Genomic DNA, 21,755 nt, shown 5'->3' with positions numbered 1-21,755 from the left:
ACAATAGCTCAAAAGCTATGTATGTACGTTCATATAAGACTACTGTCGACATATTGTCTAATGTCGACATTACATTTAAAGCCCTAGGCGAATTTTCTTGGGTGTAGGCCACGTGGCTACTATATATGTTCTTGGTACATTGTGTATTGTATATATGTTTAGCTGACCTAGAGAAGGGAAAGAAAAACAGGGTGTAAGATATCACAAGAGGGCTGGGGATATAGCCTAGTGGCAAGAGTGCCTGCCTCGGATACACGAGGCCCTAGGTTCGATTCCCCAGCACCACATACACAGAAAACGGCTAGAAGCGGCGCTGTGGCTCAAGTGGCTCAAGTGGCAGAGTGCTAGCCTTGAGCAGGAAGAAGCCAGGGACAGTGCTCAGGCCCTGAGTCCAAGGCCCAGGACTGGCCAAAAAAAAAAAAAAAAAAAAGATATCACAAGAAATGTACACGCTGCCCTATTATGTAACTGTACCCTTTTTGCACAACACCTTGTCAAAAAATTTGTGTTTAATTAATAAATAAATTACAAAAAAAGAATTTTATTGCATATGGTAACTCTGTTTAATCTTTTGAGAAACTCGAGTATTTTGCAAAGTGGTCACACTTAGCTCCCAATAGCAATGTCTACTGTAGTTCTCTGCCAGTACTTGTTATTCGCTGGGTTTTTCATAGTAGTCATCCTGGTGAGTGTGAGGTGGGATCTCTGTGATTTTTATTGGCATTGCCCTAATGACTAATGTTGTAAAGTATCTTTTTAAGGTATTCATTGACTATTCATATATCCTCCTTGGAGAAATTTCTCCTTATCATTCCCCCATTTTTAACTAAGGTGCTAAGAGAGTTCTTCATATATTCTGGGTACGTTTTCTTCACCAGATATATAATCTATAACTAGAATTTCCCTGTTGAAATTATCTTCATGAGCCTACCCTTACCTTGTAACAAGCTGCAAGTCACGTACTTGGATTTTGTCAGATGACTTATTAATTTTCTATAGTAGAAAAAGAACAAAAAAAACACCAATTAGCAGCACGCGCTTACAGAGGTGCTAAAACATGATGATTTCCATGTTGTGAAGTGGTTTACCTGCTGAAGCTCCTTAATTTCTTGTGAAGTGAAATGTACTCTATGAGGATTCACCAGTTCAATTGCAAAGGGCCTTCCTGGCAGCACACACCCCGTCATGAAACAGAAACGTGTCAATGGAGTTAACATTTGGATTTATGCCAGAGGGTTAGGAGGTGTGAAAAACAAGGTGAGCTCTAGAGGACTGAAAGCTTAGTGACATGACTACATGTGGGGGAAGGAAGAATGTGTGAAAGAATCAAGGGGTTTTTGGGGGAACTGCAAAACCCCAGTACAGGCAGTAGGTGAAAATGACTGCTTTCCCAAAGCTCCATGAACAAGCCTGTGTTAATTACAAAATAAAATCCAACCCACTAATTCAGTTGGTTACACCAATGTAAGGTTATCACAGGTGGCAATGCCCAGGTATACCAAGTTGAAAGCCATTGTCCAGCCTAATTTAATCTAATGGAAAAATTGATTCCATGAGAGGGATGAACTACAGATGTCAAATTGCTCAGGATTAATTTTCATCATCCTTCTTATAACTTAACAGATAAAATGAGAGAAATAAAAGGTAAGAGGAGAATCATTTTTCAGTGAAAAAAGACATTTTGAAAATTACTGGTACTGGGGCTGGAAATATGGCCTAGTGGCAAGAGTGCTTGCCTCGTATACATGAGGCCCTGGGTTCGATTCCTCAGCACCACATATACAGAAAATGGCCAGAAGTGGCACTGTGGCTCAAGTGGCAGAGTGCTAGCCTTGAGCAAAAAAGAAGCCAGGGACAGTGCTCAGGCCCTGAGTTCACAGCCCAGGACTGGCCAAAAAAAAAAAAAAAAAAATTACTGATACTTCTGAAATATTATTAAATAAAATAATTAGTAATCAAACTATGGGGAGAATGCACATAAAAGTCCATTACAACCTACAGCTATGCAATAAGGATGTTTCTGAAGAAATGTCTCTTGGTCAGACATGGATCATATAATTTACAATGGAGCTCCATAATCCATAAGACCTCCATTTTGGAGAAAGTTTTTGGCCCTGCCCACACTGTGTTAAGCCTGCTGGCTAGAATGGGTAGAAATGGGAAAGCAAGTTCTAGGCAAGTGATGTTGACATAATCTTACCATTTCCTAATGTTCTCACATCTACATCTTCTCTTCCAGATGATGAGAAATTAAAACCTTTGGGAAGCAGATTGAGGGAGGAAAAAAGATCAGAGACATAATATCCGTGAGGTATTTGTTTCCAACTTCTGGTAGAAATCCAATTTCAGGTCCTAACAGTTTACAGAAGAAACTCAAGGAACAGTTAGCCCATCTCTCATCCTAATCTCCGCTGAAAATAATAAGACAACTAAAGGTCCATATATGTTTAAGCAGACACACACGCAAATTATACATATATTATTTAAATTTTATTCTAACTTTATGAAGTAAGCATTAAATAAGACAACACCATGCTGCAGAAAGCTAGATAATTTTCGTAGGATCACACAATCATGTGGCAGAACTAGGTAATTCTGATGTCAAAGCCAGACCTTAGTTATTGTCCCATGGAAAACCAAGACTGAGCACTATTTGAAGGATGCTCACTTGGCCACTGGTTTATGGTTAAAATAATAATAATAATAATAAAGTAAAAATCTATCATCTTTCTTTCCTTCTGTAAAACAAGACAAGGCCTGGGGGAAAGGACAAGGTATGTGGCTCAAGTGGTAGAGCACCTACCTAGCAGACATAGGGCCCAGAGTTCAACCCCAGTACCACCCAAAGAAACAAACAAATGAAGGTATAAATTTAAGAATTGAGCTTAAATTTAATGGCTCAAGCCTGTAATCCTAGCCACTAAGGAGGATCGTGATTTGAGACTAGCCCGTTTGTGAGAACGTATACCTCAACAAGCTCAAGCTAGGTATGGTAGTGCATGACTATCATTCTCAGCTAATTAAGTGTAACTATGAGGATCATGGCTAAGGCAGTGTGGAAAAAGGTAAAATCCTACCTCAAAAGTAACCAAAACTAAAAGGACCGGAGTTGTGGCTCAAGTGGTAGAGCACCTGTCTAGCCAAGTTCAAACCTCAGAATTCTCAGAGAAAAAAAAGAGGTGGGGGGGAATAGAAATGGAAGGAGGAAAGGAGAAAGGCAAGGGGGGAGAAAGGTATCACATTAGCTAGCCAAAGCAAACCTTGTTGGAAACACAGGTTATTTATTATCTGTCATGTCACACCCAGGGAAGTAGGCCCCTCATAGGATCCAAAGCTGTGTCTCACATAGAGAAGGGACTGACCCGGAGCTAGTGTGCTATGTTCATACCACAGAACAGGACAGGCCACACAGGCATGAGATCAGGATCTTTTCCAGGTGATGACCCAAAGTCTGGCAGGAAGGACGACTCTGGAGGCCACTCAGACCCAAAGATCCCTCTGTTGTGCTTCCATACCATTGTCACGCCATGAGGAGACCCACAATAACATCAGAAGCTTCTAGTCAAGAGTCAACAGACTAAGAAAATAGCACCAAGGAAGGATAGCTGCAATTAAGTAGAAAATTCAGAATAGCACCTTAGAAACTGAACAATGCATACTCCCTGTCTTGAGAAACACAGGTTTAGCAAATTGATGCTTTGTTTGTGGCAGTACTGAGTTTGAACTCAGAGTTTCACACTTGTTAGGCAGGAACTCTCCTGTTTGAGCCATACCTGCAGCCCTTTTTGCTCTGGTTATTTTTTAAATAAATCTGGATTGGCAAACAAGAAACAAGACTACTTCAAAACTGCTTCCTGCTGGGATGATGAACATGTGCCACATCCAGACTTTTCTGTTGAGATGGAGAGTCATGAACTTCTGGGCTGGGCTGGCCCAGAAGGCTCCTATCCTCCTGAGTTCATCCTTCTGGGTAGTAAACATTCAGTTTTGTACACCACTGTGCCCAGGTACTAGTTGAGGAGGTTGGCTTCAAACCATGGTCCTCCAGAACTCCACCTCCCAAGTAGCTAGGGTTACAGCATGAGCCACTGGAGTATGTGCTAAACTGAGCTTATAATCAGGGATTTCAAATAAGGTTTTATTCCCTGACAAGAAGCCAGTGAGCACAGAGGCTCAAGTCTGCTTTCTCTCAAATTGCCCTGATTCAATCTCTTCAGTATACATATCGAGCATACAATCTGCTTTACTTTTAGTTTAGAGATAATATTTCTTCCTTCATAGAAGATGACAACAAATCACCTTCATAAAAGACTGAAAGGGAGGAACACATAGTTGTTTCAGAATCTTTCAGCAGCCACTGAGACCTTAGTTAGAACCAAAGATTCCTTGAGTCCTCAGAGGAGGACTCAAAAAGACCTTGCCTATAGGTGGTCTCAAAAAGACCTTTAAAGAGGCTTTTAATGCTGTTTTCACTTCTTCACAACTGTGTTTTGAGTTACCAGTTTGTAAAAACCAAATATAGATGGGGAGGAGAAGGTGGGAGAAAAATGAGGGAGGATGTAACAAGTTTGATAAGAAATGTGTTCACTGCCTTCTGTATGAAACTGTAACCCCTAGGTACATCACTTTGACAATAAATAAATTAATAATAATAAATGCACAAAAATCAGATATAGCTATAGATTCAGATATATAGGCATAAATAGATATGTAATGGCCTATATACACTCAGGGTTTTTTTGGTTGGTACTGGACACTGGGTAAGAGCTCTGCCACTTGAGCCACACCAAAAGTCCTTTATTTATATCTTGTTTTAAAGATATAATCTCCGCAACCTTTCCCAGACTAACTTTGAACTCACAATCCTCTTGCCTTCACCTCTAGAGAAGCTAGGTGTGTACTACCAGTTAAATAAAGCTCATGTGACTAGTCCAGAGTATTTGCTTCTACAATTTTAGAAAATACTGGATGGGTAGGTTACTTTCTTCTCCATTCATCTATCAAGGTCTTGGGAGACTGTCTAAGGTCTGTAGGATTGACAGGCAGGACTATGAAAGTGCTATAGTCTAAGATGAATCTCTCTCCCCCTGATAAGTCAGAAAGCTGGAAAGGACAGCTAGACTTCACCTAGACCATCTGTCCATCCTAATAAAAGCATGACTCTCCTGAGTTTTTTCAGACAGAAAGATATATAGCTGGTCCCTGAAAAAAAAAAAAAGTTTGCAGGGCACCATGGCTCATGCCTATAAGCTTCGCTACTCAGGAGGCTGAGATCTGAGGATCGTAATTTGAAGGCAGCCTTGGTAGAAAAATTCCTGAGATACTTAACTCTAATTAACCATAAAAAAAGCCAGAAGTGGAGCTGTGGTTCAAGTGGTAAAGCACTAGCCCCAAAGAAAAAGCAAATAAAGCCAAGGGACAACGCACAGGCCCTGAGTTTAAGCCCCAGCACCACCATCACCACCACGAAAAAAAAAGAGTTTTCTAATTTTGGAAGGAGACTTATTCCACAAAAGTAAAAAACTGACATTGCTAATTACCTGAAGTTTCTCTTGATGTGTAACATGATTTCCTGTGATTGAAATCTCAGTCCTTTCCCTCTTATCCACTCCTAGGTAAAAATCACAGACTGTACACTTCCTTTGACCTGGCAGGCCTGTTGAGGCAAGGGACACAAGCCTGACTAACCTGACTCAGCCTAAAAACCCAGGCTCATTAATCCCTAGGAAATCAAAATTCAACATGCTAACATGATCTCTTTTCTCTAGGCCTGAACTTCATCCCAGAATGCATTGTAGGTTTAGATGGAAGTCAGACCCATCCCTGAAGTTCTCTTTTAACTTCTCATATTCCCCCAAGGAGGCTGAGGCTGAGCTGTGCTAAGGTCAGAGCTTAAGTACATTCATTTAAAGGCATTGGCCAAGAGAAAACAGTTTGAGAAAAGTATCCTTGGTCACCTTGGCTAAAATAGAGCCCTGACCCTCCAGAGGAGTTCTGGGTGTTAAGAGCTACCCCAAGAAATGTACTCATGAATGATGAGTTGAAATGATTTTTTGTCTGTTTGTTTTTGGGTTTTGGCCAATCCTGGGGCTTGAACTCAGTGCCTGGGTACTGTCCCTGAACCTCTTTGTGCTCAAAGCTAGCACTCTACCACTTGAGCCACAGTGCCTCTTCCGGCTTTTTCTGTTTATGTGGTACTGAGGAATTGAATCCAGAGCTACACACATGCTAGGCAAGCACTCTACCACTAGGCCACATCCCCAGCCCATGATTTTATTTTTGTTGGCAGTACAGAGGCTAACCAAACTCAGGCCTTTGTATTTGCTAGGTAAGTGATCTACCTTCAGCCATGCGCCCAGCAAATGACAACATATTTAAAATATGAACATTTTTACACTTACTCTCTGCTTTGAACACTGTCAACAAATGATCTGAAATTAATTCTTCCACTGAAGATTCCAACTTCCTTTCTCCACCAATTATCCAGGGAGTTTGTGGTAAATTCCTTGAGTACTTATTATATCTCCCTGTCAAAGAAAATCAGGGATTTTCTCAGATGGAATAGTATGGTATGGTTAACAAAACAGGGCAAAAGGAGAAGCAACAACTATTTAGTAAGCCCAAATTTCAAGGTGCTTTGATATAAACTAATTCATAATCTAGCTTGGGGAACTAGCCCACAGACATGAAAATAATTAAATAAAAAACAATAGATGGCTAAAGATAATGTGAATGATACATCAAATGTGATTAAATATGATGAAAGTGATTAAACATGATTAAGATATGATTAAAAGGAATCAGTACATTTAATAAGTTGACTAGCTCACTGTACTAGTTATTATAGTATATTATGAAATACACCAGAGATCATTTTTAAAACTATTGCTTTTACAGATGATTAACAATATATACTTTCCAATATAATAGTCATTAGTGATAATGTATTGAAAAAATTCAAACACAGGAAATTTTGAAGCTTTTGTTAGTTTAAAAAAAAATCCTAACAGTCTATGACTCAGTGTTTTGTGGGTAAAGCTAAACCAAAGCAGGCAGCTGCCACTACTCTGAGGCAATCATAGTGAAATGAAGTAACAGTAATAGCTGAAAACTGTGTGCTGTTATTACCACTTGGGAAAGTTAAGACAAGTTTTTCAAGTGAAAGTTAAGTGGTTAGTCATTTAGATGATAATAAAAATAATTTTTGCAATTTTTTTTTGGTGTGTGTATGTGTAAGTGCCAGTCCAAGAGCTTGAACTCAGGGCCTGGGTGCTGTCCCTAGTCTTTTTGTGCTCAAGGCTAGTAATCTACCACTTGAGCCACAGATCTACTTCCAGATTTTTCTGGTAGTTGACTGGAGATAAGAGTCACAGATTTTCCTGCCCAGGCTGGCTTTGAACTGCAATCCTCAGATCTCAGCCTTCTGAGTAGCTAGGATTACAGGTGTGAGCCACCAGCACAAATATATATATATTGGAATGACTTTTTGAATAGCAGATCTTTCAAGGAGCTTTTGTTGTTGTTGTTTGTGCCAGTACTAGGGCTGAATTCAAGACTTGAGTTCTCACCCAGCTTTTTCACTCACAGCCAGTACTCTATTACTGGGGCCATGCGTCTACTTTTGTCTTTTTAATGGCTAGTTGAAGATAAAAGTCTCTCAGATTTGTCTGCCCAGGCTAGCTTCAAACCTTGATTCTCATATCCAGCCTCGTGGGTAGTTAGGATTATAGGCACTGGTAAGTGCCTACCACCCAGAGGTTCTTGAAGTTTACAGAACCTAAAATATGTTTGTCCATCAGTTCTGCTTTGCCAAAGAGGAAACTAACTAGAACATTAAAAAAAAAAGAGAAGAGTATAAGTAAATTGAGTTGCTCAGAAAGGACATTAAGGGAATAGGGAATGCAGAGTTTAGACTAAATATTTTACCAGCCAAAAAAACAGCACCATGAGCACATTCAATTTCAAGAACAGTGCATACAGTCTTTGGTGAGTCTGGAGGACAAGGAAACTGCCTGCAAGACAAAATAGATTTTATGGATTCTACTTTCTAGAAATGGTAACTGAATCACAAAAGTAAAATGAGCCAGAACCAGCTGAGATACACACAGGAAACTAAGTCTATCCACAGACACGCCTTTCCCCAATTTTTGGTTTTAGAACAATAGAGTCTTTCAGGCCTCTACTTTTAACACATGATGGTAGCACTGAGTAAATCAGGCACCTTATCTTCCCAGATGGTAATTTCTAACAGCCTTCAGATTCACATGTACAGGGTGGGAGACCCTCCTTTTGCTCTCCCTTGCCCCTTGATGCCTATTTACATGATTCTCACTCACTTGAGTAGAGATAGTTCACAGTGACTTACTGGATGGCCTTGTGGACTACAGCTCACCTGTGGGGAGAGAGCTCTACTAGTTTTCCCTTTTCTTCCTTCTCATTCCAGCTATGTTCTTGGGAATTAGGCCACAGAGCCAGAAAGATATAAGAAAGTGGGGCTGGGGATATGGCCTAGTGGCAAGAGTGCTTGCCTGGTATATAAGAAGCCCCGGGTTCAATTCTCCAGCACCACATATACAGAAAACGGCTAGTCGGGCTGGGAAGATGGCCTAGTGGCAAGAGCACTGGCTTCGTATACGTCAAGCCCTGGGTTCGATTCCCCAGCACCACATATATAGAAAATGGCCAGAAGTGGCGCTGTGGCTCAAGTGGCAGAGTGCTATCCTTGAGCAAAAAGAAGCCAGGGACAGTGCTCAGGCCCCGAGTCCAAGGCCCAGGACTGGCAAAAACAAAACAAAACCAAAACAAAATAAAACAAAAAAAGATATAAGAAAGTGGCTAACATATCCTCTTAACTAAGTAACTTCAATCTCACTGAGGAAAGGCAGGAAAGAACTTTATTATCTGCCTATCATCTAGGAATTTCCAGGAACAGTGGTCTACTATAAATAGCTAGATGAAGATTTAATGCTAAAAGTGTGGCTTGAAATTTTCCTCTGGTTTCCCAAGATGCTTTAAAAAAAGAGTTTCACTTAGAAACTCAGAAACTTGTATATGCTTATATAGAGTAACTGTCTTTATTTTCTGAGATTTAATGAAAATATTTCCATTGATAAGACAGATGCTTTTTAAGACAGTAAAGGCATCCTAACATCACTGCTTGAGATCTGTGCAAGATCTGAAACAATAACTACAGTAATCTTTTATTTTACAAATCTTAAAATAAATGCATTAAAAATTATAAAGTTTCTTATATTTCAGTATATTTTAACCATTTATGTTTTCAAAGAAAACAATGATGCTATCATTGACTTTCCCACAATTTCAGGTGGGTATTAGAGAATAGACTAAGGACTGAGAATGTGACTTAGTGGTAGAGTGCTTGTCTAGCATGTGTGAAGCCCTGGGTTCAATTCCTCAATACCATATAATCAGAAAAAGCCAGAAGTGGTGCTGTGGCTCAAGTGGTAGAGCTCTAGCCTTGTGCACAGAAAGGCTCAGGGACAGAGTGCAGGCCTGGAGTTCAAGCCCCAGGACTGGCAAAAAAAAAACACATAGAGAGTAGGCTAGAGCCAGGTTTCCTGATAAGCAGGCAATGCTATCCCCTTATAAGTAAAGACATTCCAGGGCCACCTTATCTTTCCTGAGCAGATGGAAATACTTGCAAATATAAGAGGAATAGCACTTGACCAGAGGCCCACACTCTATCACCTAGTTGAAAACTTAGGCAAATCAACTCACTCCCTTCTCTGGACATCAATAACCTCTTCTAAAATATAAGGAAATTGGACTTGATTCATAATTCAAATATTATTTGACACACATATGTGAACACCATGACATGCCAAGTACTACACAAAGAACTGGTAATATAAAGATGATGAGGACACAATCCTGGCCCCCGGAATACATTCAGTCTTCTCTTATACACAATTGAAATTATCTCTAATATTCCCTTTATTCCCAAATTCCATGATGTCTCCTTTTTTCTATACTTCTACTTACTTTTGGAAATCTTCTTCTGTTATTTTATTCAAAGCTTTCATAACTGCCATTCTAGTGAATACCGACTATATAAGGTAAAATGAAAAAAAGACATTTTAGCACCTGAAAAAGACATCAGAGCTGAGCACACAGAACATGACTGAGGATATTATATCACTATATAGACCTAGTAGTAACAAATGCTTAAGTCTGAAGAAAATAAGTAAAGTTATAATGTTATAATGTTAGTCTCATAGTCTCTCTCAAGCCCGTCTCCTCAATGATCTAAGACCATAGTACTAGGTAGATAAGGCCAAACAAGTCCCTTTACTGATTGGTCCACTCCTCTCAAAGTCCAATCTTCACCTATGAAAATGATGGCATTGTAGGAAATGGGCTTTAAACTTTTTCCCCTAGACCTCAGCAGCAATTTAGACTAAAGCATCCACCTTTTCTTCTTGATATCAGAGGCCAATCCACGATACTGAAAACAAAGTCATCTACAACAATGTCCTTCTCTATTTTCTGTTTTTAATAAAAAAGCCACACGTTGCCCCAGGATCAGCAATAACAACAAAAACAACAAACCACACTTATAGCTTACATACCAGAACTAATCCATGAATATATACATTGCTTACGATGATAAATCACAGCTATTTCTTCTTTAAGAAATCATGTGTGGGGCTGGGAATATGGCCTAGTGGTAAGAGTGCTCGCCTTGTATACATGAAGCCCTGGGTTCGATTCCCCAGCACCATGTATATAGAAAACAGCCAGAAGTGGTGCTGTGGCTCAAGTGGCAGAGTGCTAGCCTTGAGCAAAAAGAAGCCAGGGACAGTGCTCAGGCCATGAGTCCAAGGGCCAGGACTGGCAAAAAAAAAAAAAAAAAATTGTGTGTGACTGAAAGGGAGTACACAACGAGACATCTTAACCATTTATCACAAATCTATTATAATATAACATATAATATAAAACATATTCTAGGGTTACTCTAGGGAGTTCTAACAAGGTACCATAAGGTCAAAAGTGAAAATTAGGTGCCTGTTCAAGAAGACATGAAATCTTAGGGCTGAAATAATCTCAAAAGGCCACTCTAGGGCTGGGAATATAGCCTAGTGGTAGAGTGCTTGCCTCATATACATGAAAGCCCGGGGTTTGATTCCTCAGCACCACATATATAGAAAAGGCCAGAGGTGGCGCTGTGGCTCAAGTGGTAGAGTACTAGCCTTGAGCAAAAAGAAGCCAGGGGCAGTGCTCAAGCCCTGAGTTCAAGCCCCAGGACTGGCCAAAAAAAAAGGTGACTATTTATATGGCATCACAAGGCATGGAAACCATATTTGAAGCTCTACATCTCTCACTGACAAGTGGTAATGTCTATTTAATACGCCTTGAAAATGTTTTCCCTATCTGATGTTGGCACTATTATGTCTTCCCAAATGTAACTAAAAATAAAAATACATCTTCAATACAAATACTTTTTATAGGTCATGTCCATAGAGCTTCCCAACTAGTATGGCAAAGCACAGAGTTACAGTTGTACCAAGATGTCTAATCCTTTAGTTGACAAAGGCAGAAGGGCAAGGACTGAGAACCATGGGAACCCCCAGGTCTGCTGCTTCCATACTGGAGCAATGTCAACCATTAACCTTAGGTTGCTGAACAAACAGAAGTCTTGTTCTAAATATGCCTTGATATAAAAGTGCAGTAAAGGCCAGGCCCCAGTGTTTCATACCTATAATCCTAGCTACTCCATATGCTGAGATCTGATGATCATGATTCTGAGTCAGCCCAGGGAGGTGTGACTCAACTGGTAGAGAACCAAATATGAGCAAAAAAGCCAAGTAGAGCCTGTGGCCCTGAGTTCAAGCCCCAATACAGACAAACAGACATAGACACAGACACAGACACACACACACACACACACACACACACACACACACACACACACACATACACACAGCAGAGAAGGAAGAATTGTTTTAGGCTTGGTCTACATTTCTGATTATTTCCATATAAAGTATTCTGCTAGTCCTAAAAGACCCAATAATCATTCAAAACAGAACACTGTTGACAATAAACTCTTTTTTAAAAGCCACAAGGAAACTGGAGGAATACCTGACTCTGTCTAAAACAAAATACATAACTGGGTCATGAAAGGTTGGTTGTCCCAGTATAATGCTAGGTATTAAAACTACATACTAGGGGCTGGGGATATGGCCTAGTGGCAAGAGTGCTTGCCTCATATACATGAGGCCCTGGGTTCAATTCCCCAGGACCACACATACAAAAAATGGCCAGAAGTGGCACTGTGGCTCAAGTGGCAGAGTGCTAGCTTTGAGCAAAAAGAAGCCAGGGACAGTGCTCAGGCCCTGAGTCCAAGGCCCAGGACTGGCAAAAAACAACAACAACAAAAAAAAAAAACTACATACTAAGCCAGGTGCTGGTAGCTCACACCTATAATCCTAACTATTCAGGAGGCTGAGTTCTGAGGATCTTGATTTAAAGCGAGTGTAGGCAGGAAAGTCTATGAAACTCTTATCTCCAATTAACCACCAGAAAACCGGAAGTGATGCTTGGCTCAAAATGCTAGAATACTAGTCTTGAGCAAAAGAGCTCAGAAACAGTGCCCATGCCCTGAGTTCAAGCTCCATGACTAACAAAAAGTACATACTAGTTGGGCACCAGTGGCTCACAATTTTGTGAGCCACTCAGGGTGGCTGAGATATGAAGATTATAGGTCAAAGCCAGCCCAGGCTAAAAGTTCCACAAGACTCATCTCCAATTAACCAACAAAATGAAGGACTATAGAAGCATGGTTTAAATGTTAGAATACCAGCCATAAGTAAAAAATCTGAACAAGAACCAGAGGCCTTGATTTTAAGCCCCAGTATTAGCATACGTGCACGCACACACACGTGTGCATACACATACACACACACAAAGTACATACTAACAAATGTGTTCATTAACACTGGAAGCTAGCTGACATTAGACAGAAAAAAGAATATGAATAAAAGGACATTTTTGCAAATGGAGCCTAAATAGTTGTATAGGTAAAGTACTCCTTAATCTGAAAATCCAAAATCTAGATTTTTGGATACTCAGCCAGTAAAGGCTGTATAAATAATTCCAAAATCTAAAACATTTCAAAAATCTGAAACATTTCTGTCCCAAGCATCTTAAATAAAAGATATTCAACCTGTATTAACTCAGGACCATCCTAAATAAAATAAGTTATTTTGGATTATGACTTTAAAGCACCAATTTCTGGAATTCATAGGCAAAAGTCTGGAATAGTGCTGATACCAAGGATTTTCCTAGATGATGTAATTTAGGAAATCAAAAACTACAAGTTGGGGCTGGGAATATGGCCTAGTGGTAAAGTGCTCATCTCATATACATGAAGCCCTGGGTTCGATTCCTCAGCACCACATATAAATAGAAAAAGCCAGAAGTGGTGCTGTGGCTCAAGTGGCAGAGTGCTAGCCTTGAGCTAAAAAAGCCAGGGACAGGGCTTAGGCCCTGAGTTCAAGCCCCAGGACTGGCAACAAAATCAAAACCAACCAAAAACTACAAGTTGACCTTCCCAAATGACTGATAGTATTATCAGTGAAATGCTGGTTCTAAATTTTATGAACCAGTGAAAGGAACAACCCAGATACTGACACAACACAAGGAGATTTTCATACTAAGACTTCTACCCAGAGGCAAAGATGCTGACAGTTGAAAACATAAAAAGAAACATAGCAAATGTACATATTTGAAGACTGATTCTTGGTATAGTCAACTTGCCACATTTAAATGCATATCTTTTTACTGTTAATTTGAATATTTAGCTCAGACAAAATTCACCCTCAAAAAGTAAGATGTAAAACTTCTCACCTGAAGGGTAGGAAGGATGGGGGAGACTATTAAAAGGGGTGACATTGGGCTGGGGATATAGCCTAGTGGCAAGAGTGCCTGCCTCGGATACACGAGGCCCTAGGTTCGATTCCCCAGCACCACATATACAGAAAACGGCCAGAAGCGGCGCTGTGGCTCAAGTGGCAGAGCGCTAGCCTTGAGCGGGAAAAAGCCAGGGACAGTGCTCAGGCCCTGAGTCCAAGGCCCAGGACTGGCCAAAAAAAAAAAAAAGGGGTGACATTGATCAAGATGCACGATACTCATAAACCACTTTGTTGGATGGCAACTCCAATGTACAACTACTTAAAGATTTTTTTTTATCTTACCTGTTTGTTTTTGGATGGCTTGAAACAATCTGGGCAAACTGCACCACTAAAATAAAATTCAAATATTATAAAATGTTAATGAGGTTATCTGGGGATAAACATAATTCAAATATACTTTACTCAACATGTGAGCTATACTGGCCCGCCTAAGGTGCCTATGTGAGAGGGCACCTTCTAAACCTAGTAAGACATGATGAGTACTGAAAAACACTCATTAGAAAGAGAAATAATAGTATTTTCATGAAAACAGAAAGCATTAACAATTTTACATAACTGACAGTGATGTTTACGTGGCAACTTACAGGAAGTGGCAGTCCTCAACTGTTTCTGGGTGAGCAAAGACCACACTCACTTCAAACAAGCTCTAAAAATTAGAAAGACACTTTTTAAATGAGCAAAAGGAAACCAACATCTAGCAACTTATGAATGGAAACAGAAATTAACTCTCAAAGATTGGCTCAGAAAAAGTGACAAGAAAAACTAGAAATACTACTGCTCACAAGTCAGCTTGTTCACAGGGCAGTGTTAAAGGAAAGCTGGAGGGTTTTTTAACTTCTAAAATTTAGTCACTAAGAGATACTACCACACAACTTTCAAAATAAAACTTTAAAATTTGTATGACTCTTGGACAGAAATATAAATTAGCTATGAAGGCAAATGTGAATTAGGGGAAGTGGAAAGAGATAACTTCAAGAAACAAACTATTCTATTAATACTATGACTGGAATAAGGCAAAAAAATCATTATATTCACATCCTTAGAAACTCTGTATAAAGTTTATTTTTCAAGTGCTCAACGTTTTTAAAATAAACTTTACTAAAAACTTGATCCCTCCAAATTATAAACTAGTCAAATCAAATCAAATGAGTTTTCAATCCCACACTACCTAGATAAAACGATGAACAATTTAGCATATTTCTCTGGCCATTTTTATGAATATATATTTTTGAGATAGTACATATACTTTTGAAAAAAGTTGATTATTTAATCTTATTTCACAGACATATTTCAACTGTAAAGATTGTCAGAAAAGCTTAAGAAAATTTTTGTAGTACTGAAAATTGTTAGCCAGGTGCCAGCAGCTCACACAATCTAAGGATCACGGTTTGAAGCCAGCACAGGCAATCACAAAAAGCTAGAAGTGCAGCTGTGGCTCAAATGGTAGCGCACTAGCCTTGAGCACAAAAGCTCAGGAAGAGCCCAGACCCCAGAGTTCAAGCCCCAGGACTGGCACACACGTACAAAAATAATTATAATGAGCTGGGCACCAGTATCTCACACCTATAATCCTAGCTGTTCAGGAGGCTGAGATATAAGGATCATAGTTTGAAACCAGGCTGGGCAGGAAAGTCTGTAAGACTCTTATCTCCAATTAACCACCAAAAAGCCAGAGTGGAACACTGAGTATTCTTACACATCAAAAAAGCTAATTTTCACCAGGCACCAATCCCAGCTATTCAGGAAGCTGAAATCTGAGGACTGTAGTTCAAATTCAGCCCAGGTGGAAAAACTTCATGAGACTCTTATTTCCAATTAACCACCAAAAAGCTGGAAGTGAATAGGTTTGGCTCAAGTGGTAGACCACTACTAATCTTGAGCACCCAAAAAACACGAAAAATAAAAAACCTCCAAAAACATAAAAGCAAACTTTCATAAGCCATATACTTGAACCTCTTTTAGGAATACACAAAACTCCACATTAAGCCAGGCATAGCTGGCTCACACCTGTAATCCTTGCTACTTACTTAAGAGGCTAGAATCTGAGGATTGCAATTGGATGCCAGCCCAAGCAGGAAAAATCCATGAGACTCTTATCTCCAATTAACCAGCAAAATGCCAGAGGTAGGACTGTGGCTCAAATGGTAGAGTGCCGGCCTTGAGCAGAAAAAGCTAAGGAACAGCACCTAGTCCCAAAGTCAACACAAAAACAAACAAAGAACAACACCAAAAACTACCCTCCACCTTGGAAAATCTAAATGACATACTTTGTTGCAATTTATCTTTTTTAAGTTTTATATTTATTAAGTTCTGTGAATACTAAGTTCCCTGGATGATTAGTAAGTCTATTATCTACTCTAGAATCACAATAATAAATAGCTTTCTTTTGCTCCTTGTCTAACCTACAAAATAAAACTAAAATGAATCACACATGTCCTATTAAAGAAAACTTAATTCAGTTGAAATCCATTAAGCCACTATTTCATCTTCTGTTTTCTATTTTCTATTCTCAAACTGTGTAAAATGATGTGTGCTTTAAAATGAAATTTGAGGTAAAAATACTTTGCATTAGTGACTTGTCTTATTTCCAAAGTACTTTCATTACCTCATTTCCACCTCATACTCTCTATGGTTTTGTTCTCTGTTCTCTTAGTATTCAGTTCAAAGGACAGTCACAGTTTACTCCTACTAACAGAAAGAAATAGATGTACATAAGTTGAAATGGTTTAAAAACACTTTTACTTGAATAGGCATGAATGTAATATTCATGGGATTTCAGAATGATGATGTACATAGGTCGGCCTATTAAACTAGTTTAAGATGAGCTGGGGTATGTCTTGTTTTTACATCTGGAAATATGGTAAGCTTTCCCTGAAATTCAAGCCATTCCAAAGACTAAGATAAGGTCTTTTCTAGAATTAAGAAAGTGAGAGGCTGGGAATAAGGCCTAGTGGCAAGAGTGCTTGCCTCGTATACATGAAGCCCTAGGTTCTATTCCTCAGCACCACATATATAGAAAAGGCCAGACGTGGTACTGTGGCTCAAGTGGCAGAGTGCTAGCCTTGAGCAAAAAGAAGCCAGGGACGGTGCTCCAGCCCTGAGTCCAAGGCCCAGGACTGGCAAAAAAAAAAGTGACTAAGTTTTCTGGTTTCAAAGGCAATCTCCCCTTCCCCTTGAAAGTAAACAGAAGGATTTGAGATACCCATAAGGTAGAGTGAATTGGGTCCATTCTCACTGTATTTAAATTGGTGCCATCTATGTATCCAAAGCCAAGATTAGCCACAGGTAAATTCAACTTAAATAGTCCAGAGTAGAATCTATACTTGCTCAGTTATTTACATATTAATATGTAGCAGAATATCTGCTCCTCCAATTAAACCATAAACATGCTAAAGGCAAAGACTCATTTCTAACCTTTTAAGACCAAGAGCGTAACACTCATGTTACACTCATAAGTGTTTGGATCACAAAGAAATATTTGGAGAAAAAGATAAAAGGGTTTTAACCTCAATTTAAGACATTTTTAGAGCTTAGAGATCCTTTACTGAATTATTTAAAAAGAAGACTATTTTGGCCAAAGCAAAACTCTGCCATATGATAAAGTAAAACTAATAAAACTAAAGAATAGACTTAACAATGCTATGACTCAATACCTTTCCATCAATGGGAACGCCCAGTTCCTCTGAAAACAGGGGGTGAGTTATCCATTTGTAAGCTTCTTTTAGCTGAACTGTATCAGTTCTTCCCAGCGACAGACTCTGCTTTCTGAATAACAAAAATTAATTTACTAACATGAGAAATGTTACTTTTTCTATCAAAGGCAAGAAGTTATGTAATTATTTTAAAATACTGTTAAGTTTATGTGATTAAAAAAGCAGAGAATAAAGCAAACGAAAATTCTCTACATCATAGACCTGTTGTCCAAGGAAATCAAGAAACCACCTTTTAGATGGTATGTAAAACATTTCTTAAAGATTCAATGACAAAAGCACACTAATGTGTTTTTCTGAGCTAGATTTATAGGTTCCAGGATTTATACATACTGGAAAGGGAAAAAGGTAATTGCTTATTGCTCAGAAGCCATAAAACTATCTACTACAGGAATCACCTCAATGGTGAATCTCTTCCTCCCCTGAAAATGAGGGTTACTCTTGAGAAATCATTATAAAAGCTGTATTTTTTCTTTATTGTTACAGAAGAAATATTAAATCCTGAAGTAATAATACTATGATATGCTTCTCAATGTAATATACTTTATGATGTCCGAGTAAAGACTTCACATTCCTCTAAAATCTACTTGTGAGACAATATAACCATTTGGGAAGTCCCCATTCTGAAATATGGTTTTAGTTTATAGCCTAAAGTTGTGACAGAAAAGAAACTGAAGTAAAAGAAAAGAAAAACATGGCATGATATGACTAAAACTATTTTACTGTTGAGAAATTGTGATATTTCTGACAAACCCATATCATTAACTAATTAGGCTTCTTATCAGCTTTATGCCTATTTATAGAATATAACTGTAGGTTACAAATTAAAATGTAGCTTAGCAAATGATTAAATTATTCAACCAATCTGAAAAAGAATACAACGAATATTGTCCCTCTAAAAATACAAATTAAAAAACAGTTGCTCCCATTCTAAATCCAGTCAAAACTATAACTGAGGGTGCTTTCAAGTCTTGGGATTATAGTGAAACATCCAGAGAAATAATATTTGACAGATAAGTATACTTCTCTACATTCAAGAACTTATTTTAGAAACATTTAGGTATTTTAAGACTACCTTGATATTGAATCAACAGTTTAATGATACTTGCATAAACTAACATTGCAGCTAAAAGTACATTTTTACATAAGCACATATTCTTTCAGAATATATTTTAAAGAGTTAAAGGTTGAAACCAAAAAACAGAAGAATGGAAACTACTACTGTAAAAATTATTTAGACTTTAGCATTCAAAGTTATACCAAAATTAATCCCAATAATCCACTCTACGATTAAGAAAATTGCTGTTTTAGATCATAGTATTTTTAAATATATGTCCAGCATGTTAGTCCAGTTTTTAAAAAAAAACCTGCAAGCACAAACACTTTTCTCCTACAGATTAAAAAGCCAAAGAAAAGGGTTAATAGATGGGAGATCTTATTACAAATACCAGTACTTAAGATGTCAGTGTTCCAATTCTAAAATGCAAAATGTGTTATTAACTTTTTAAATGTAATTGGGGAAAATGTCTTCACAGAGGCTCTTGGCATATATCTGACTGTCATTTAGAGGGATTAGCAATCACAAAAATAAATGCAGTCTACATTTAATATTTAGTAACTGCCTTTCCTTTCTGTCAGGTAACTTCTAATGAGAATGTCACTTGAAATCACTTTTGTTGCAGATATAACACAATCACCATTCTAAAGAAAAGATGAACCATAATGTCTAAGGCAATTGCTTTTTTCTCTGTCTCTAAATTAAAGAATCAATTCTTTGATGGAAATTCTTATGTGAGCCTTTCAACCTCTAATGAACTAAGGGCAGTGAAGGAAAAGAATAGTGTCCCACATTTTTCCCCCGGTGTTCCTATTTGAATCAAGTTCTCCAAAGAAACTGACCATAATTTAAAACCTTTTGGTACAGATTAAAAATAGTAACTCACAAGCAACATGAGTGCAAACTAAAAACAATCAGGAAAAATGTGTCCTTACCATGGGAAGAATTTTCTTAAAATATAGGATCAAATTATGCTATAATGCCACAACCATAAGATTAATTTAATAAAACTGAATTAAACCACCAAACTTTTGATAAATATGTAGTTATTATTACTCTTTGAAAAGTGCAGGTATGAGGGCTAGGGATATGGCCTAGTGGCAAGAGTGCTTGCCTCATATACATGAAGCCCTGGGTTCAATTCCTCAGCACTACATATACAGAAAATGGCCAGAAGTGGCGCTGTGGTTCAAGTGGCAGAGTGCTAGCCTTGAGCAAAAAGAAGCCAGGGACAGTGCTCAGGCCCTGAGTCCAAGGCCCAGGGCTGGCAAAAAAAAAAAAAAAGAAAGAAAAGTGCAAGTATGAACTACAAAATAAAACAGAAAATTAATTACTTTTTTATATAAATAACAACAAAGAATGACCTTCTAACATAGAAATCTATGCTTCTAGAGTTTTCTCAGCAAAGAATAAAGGAACCTCCAACAATCATATGACCTTGTTTTTTTGTTGGTCATAGGCCTTGAACTAAAGGCCTGGGTATTATCCCTGAGCTCTTTTGCTCAAGGCTAGCATTCTATCACTTCGAGCCACAGTACTACTTCCAGATTTTTCTGAGTAGTTTAGTGGAGATGAGTCTCATGGACTTTTCTGCCCCAGCTGGCTTATGATCCTCAGATCTCAGCCTCCTAAATGGCGAAGATTATAGGTGTGAGCCACCAGAGCCTTCACATGCCTTTTTTTTTTTTTTTTTTTTTTGCCAGTCCTAGGGCTTGGACTCAGGGCCTAAGCACTGTCCCTAGCTTCTTTTTGGTCAAGGCTAGCACTCTACCACTAGAGCCACAGCGCCACTTCCAGCTTTTTCTGTTTATGTGGTGCTGAGGAATCAAACCCACAGCTTCGTGCATGCTAGGCAAGCACTCTACCGCTAAGCCACATTCCCAGCCCCTGCATGGCCTTTTTATATGGTACAGAAATTTTAGTTTAAAATCTTCTCTGAAGAATTAAAAGTTATTTTTAAGCTCAGTTGCAAACTAAATCCTGATTTGAACACATGAGGCTATTTGGTTCATTTACCAAACTCACTGTGAATATTCTTATGTTTCATTGCAGAAATATTAATGTTTAATTACACAGTATCATCCTTAAAAAGGAGTGTTTTATCTTATAGTTAGTATCATATTATAGTCCTAAAATCCAAAAATTCGAAATTGCAAACCACATCTGACCTCCAAAGATTTCAACTAAGTTTGTAAGTTTACTTTTCCTATGTGTTATTTGTGAATACATTCATTGTTCTGCCTTAACTAAAATTTTACTTTTCTCTTTTTATGGCCTAGTTTTATTATTTAGTTCCTAATACCAATGAAAAAAATTCTATCTTATGATAAACTCCCAAATTATATATGTAAGTGCCCAATACCTATGTTTACATAGATAGTAAATCTATACAAACAAAACATGAATCTACTTTAACATATTACTAATATGCTACCAACTTACCTACCAGAATAAGGCTGACACTTTAAAGTGTTACAATAAAAATTATTTCCTTTTGCAACTTCTCTAGTAGTGAGTTTAGTAAAAAAAAAAAAAAAAGAATATTAAAAGTACTTTAAAATCAGGCAATTTATATTTAAATGATGGTAACTATGCAAGTTACTTACCCCATTTCCTGTTTTACCCGCAACCACACAGCATGCTGGAGGCAATTTAGTCACACCCAGAAAGAAAAGGAGAAAAATGTTCAGTGTTAAATTAAGTTCCAATACCATTACCCAGTGTTTAGCTAAATTGCTAATCAAACTCTCCTTCAAACGACAGTGTTAGGATGTTGCAATGATCACAGATTCACTTCAAATAAAAAGCAAGGTAAGATTCACTTTGCAATGCTGACTTGCTGTGTCCTAGAAATTCAAGGGGTACCCCCCATTCTCTCACTAGTGAGAGCTAGAAGTCACTCTTACAGTGATTTTTAACAGAGCTAGCTTAATATCTTTTAAGATAACAAATTATTTCATAGAGGAAAAGTCCAAAGTGACTAGGTACCTACTATTCAAAACATAAAATTGAAGGCTCTAGCTTTTTTGTTGTTGTTAATAGGGTGAAGTATTTTTA

At 38.2% G+C, this 21,755-nt stretch overlaps 1 protein-coding gene across 6 annotated transcripts in view; it reads right to left on the bottom strand.

Moving 5' to 3' along the window:
* Pus10 (pseudouridine synthase 10) overlaps positions 1 to 21,755 on the bottom strand; it is an 80,708-nt gene that overhangs the window by 19,482 nt on the left and 39,471 nt on the right. For 4 of the 6 annotated variants that reach the window (XM_048352865.1, XM_048352862.1, XM_048352864.1 and 1 more), the window contains 10 exons: positions 21,305 to 21,339; positions 17,585 to 17,696; positions 14,516 to 14,577; positions 14,214 to 14,259; positions 10,003 to 10,067; positions 7,927 to 8,012; positions 6,402 to 6,527; positions 2,201 to 2,257; positions 1,089 to 1,165; positions 938 to 993 (listed from right to left, as the gene is read on the bottom strand). In XM_048352865.1, coding sequence (XP_048208822.1) covers positions 938 to 993; positions 1,089 to 1,165; positions 2,201 to 2,257; positions 6,402 to 6,527; positions 7,927 to 8,012; positions 10,003 to 10,067; positions 14,214 to 14,259; positions 14,516 to 14,577; positions 17,585 to 17,696; positions 21,305 to 21,339 — 722 coding nt within the window. Of the gene's footprint in view, positions 1 to 937; positions 994 to 1,088; positions 1,166 to 2,200; positions 2,258 to 6,401; positions 6,528 to 7,926; positions 8,013 to 10,002; positions 10,068 to 14,213; positions 14,260 to 14,515; positions 14,578 to 17,584; positions 17,697 to 19,859; positions 19,864 to 21,304; positions 21,340 to 21,755 lie in introns of those variants that run through there. The other 2 variants (XM_048352866.1, XM_048352867.1) reach the window with 2 other exon arrangements.

Source organism: Perognathus longimembris, chromosome 8, assembly GCF_023159225.1.
Source record: "Perognathus longimembris pacificus isolate PPM17 chromosome 8, ASM2315922v1, whole genome shotgun sequence".
Classification (NCBI taxonomy): Eukaryota; Metazoa; Chordata; class Mammalia; order Rodentia; family Heteromyidae; genus Perognathus; species Perognathus longimembris.
The sequence above is the reverse complement of the archived record's forward strand: the minus strand, read 5'-3'. Positions and strand labels throughout refer to the sequence as shown.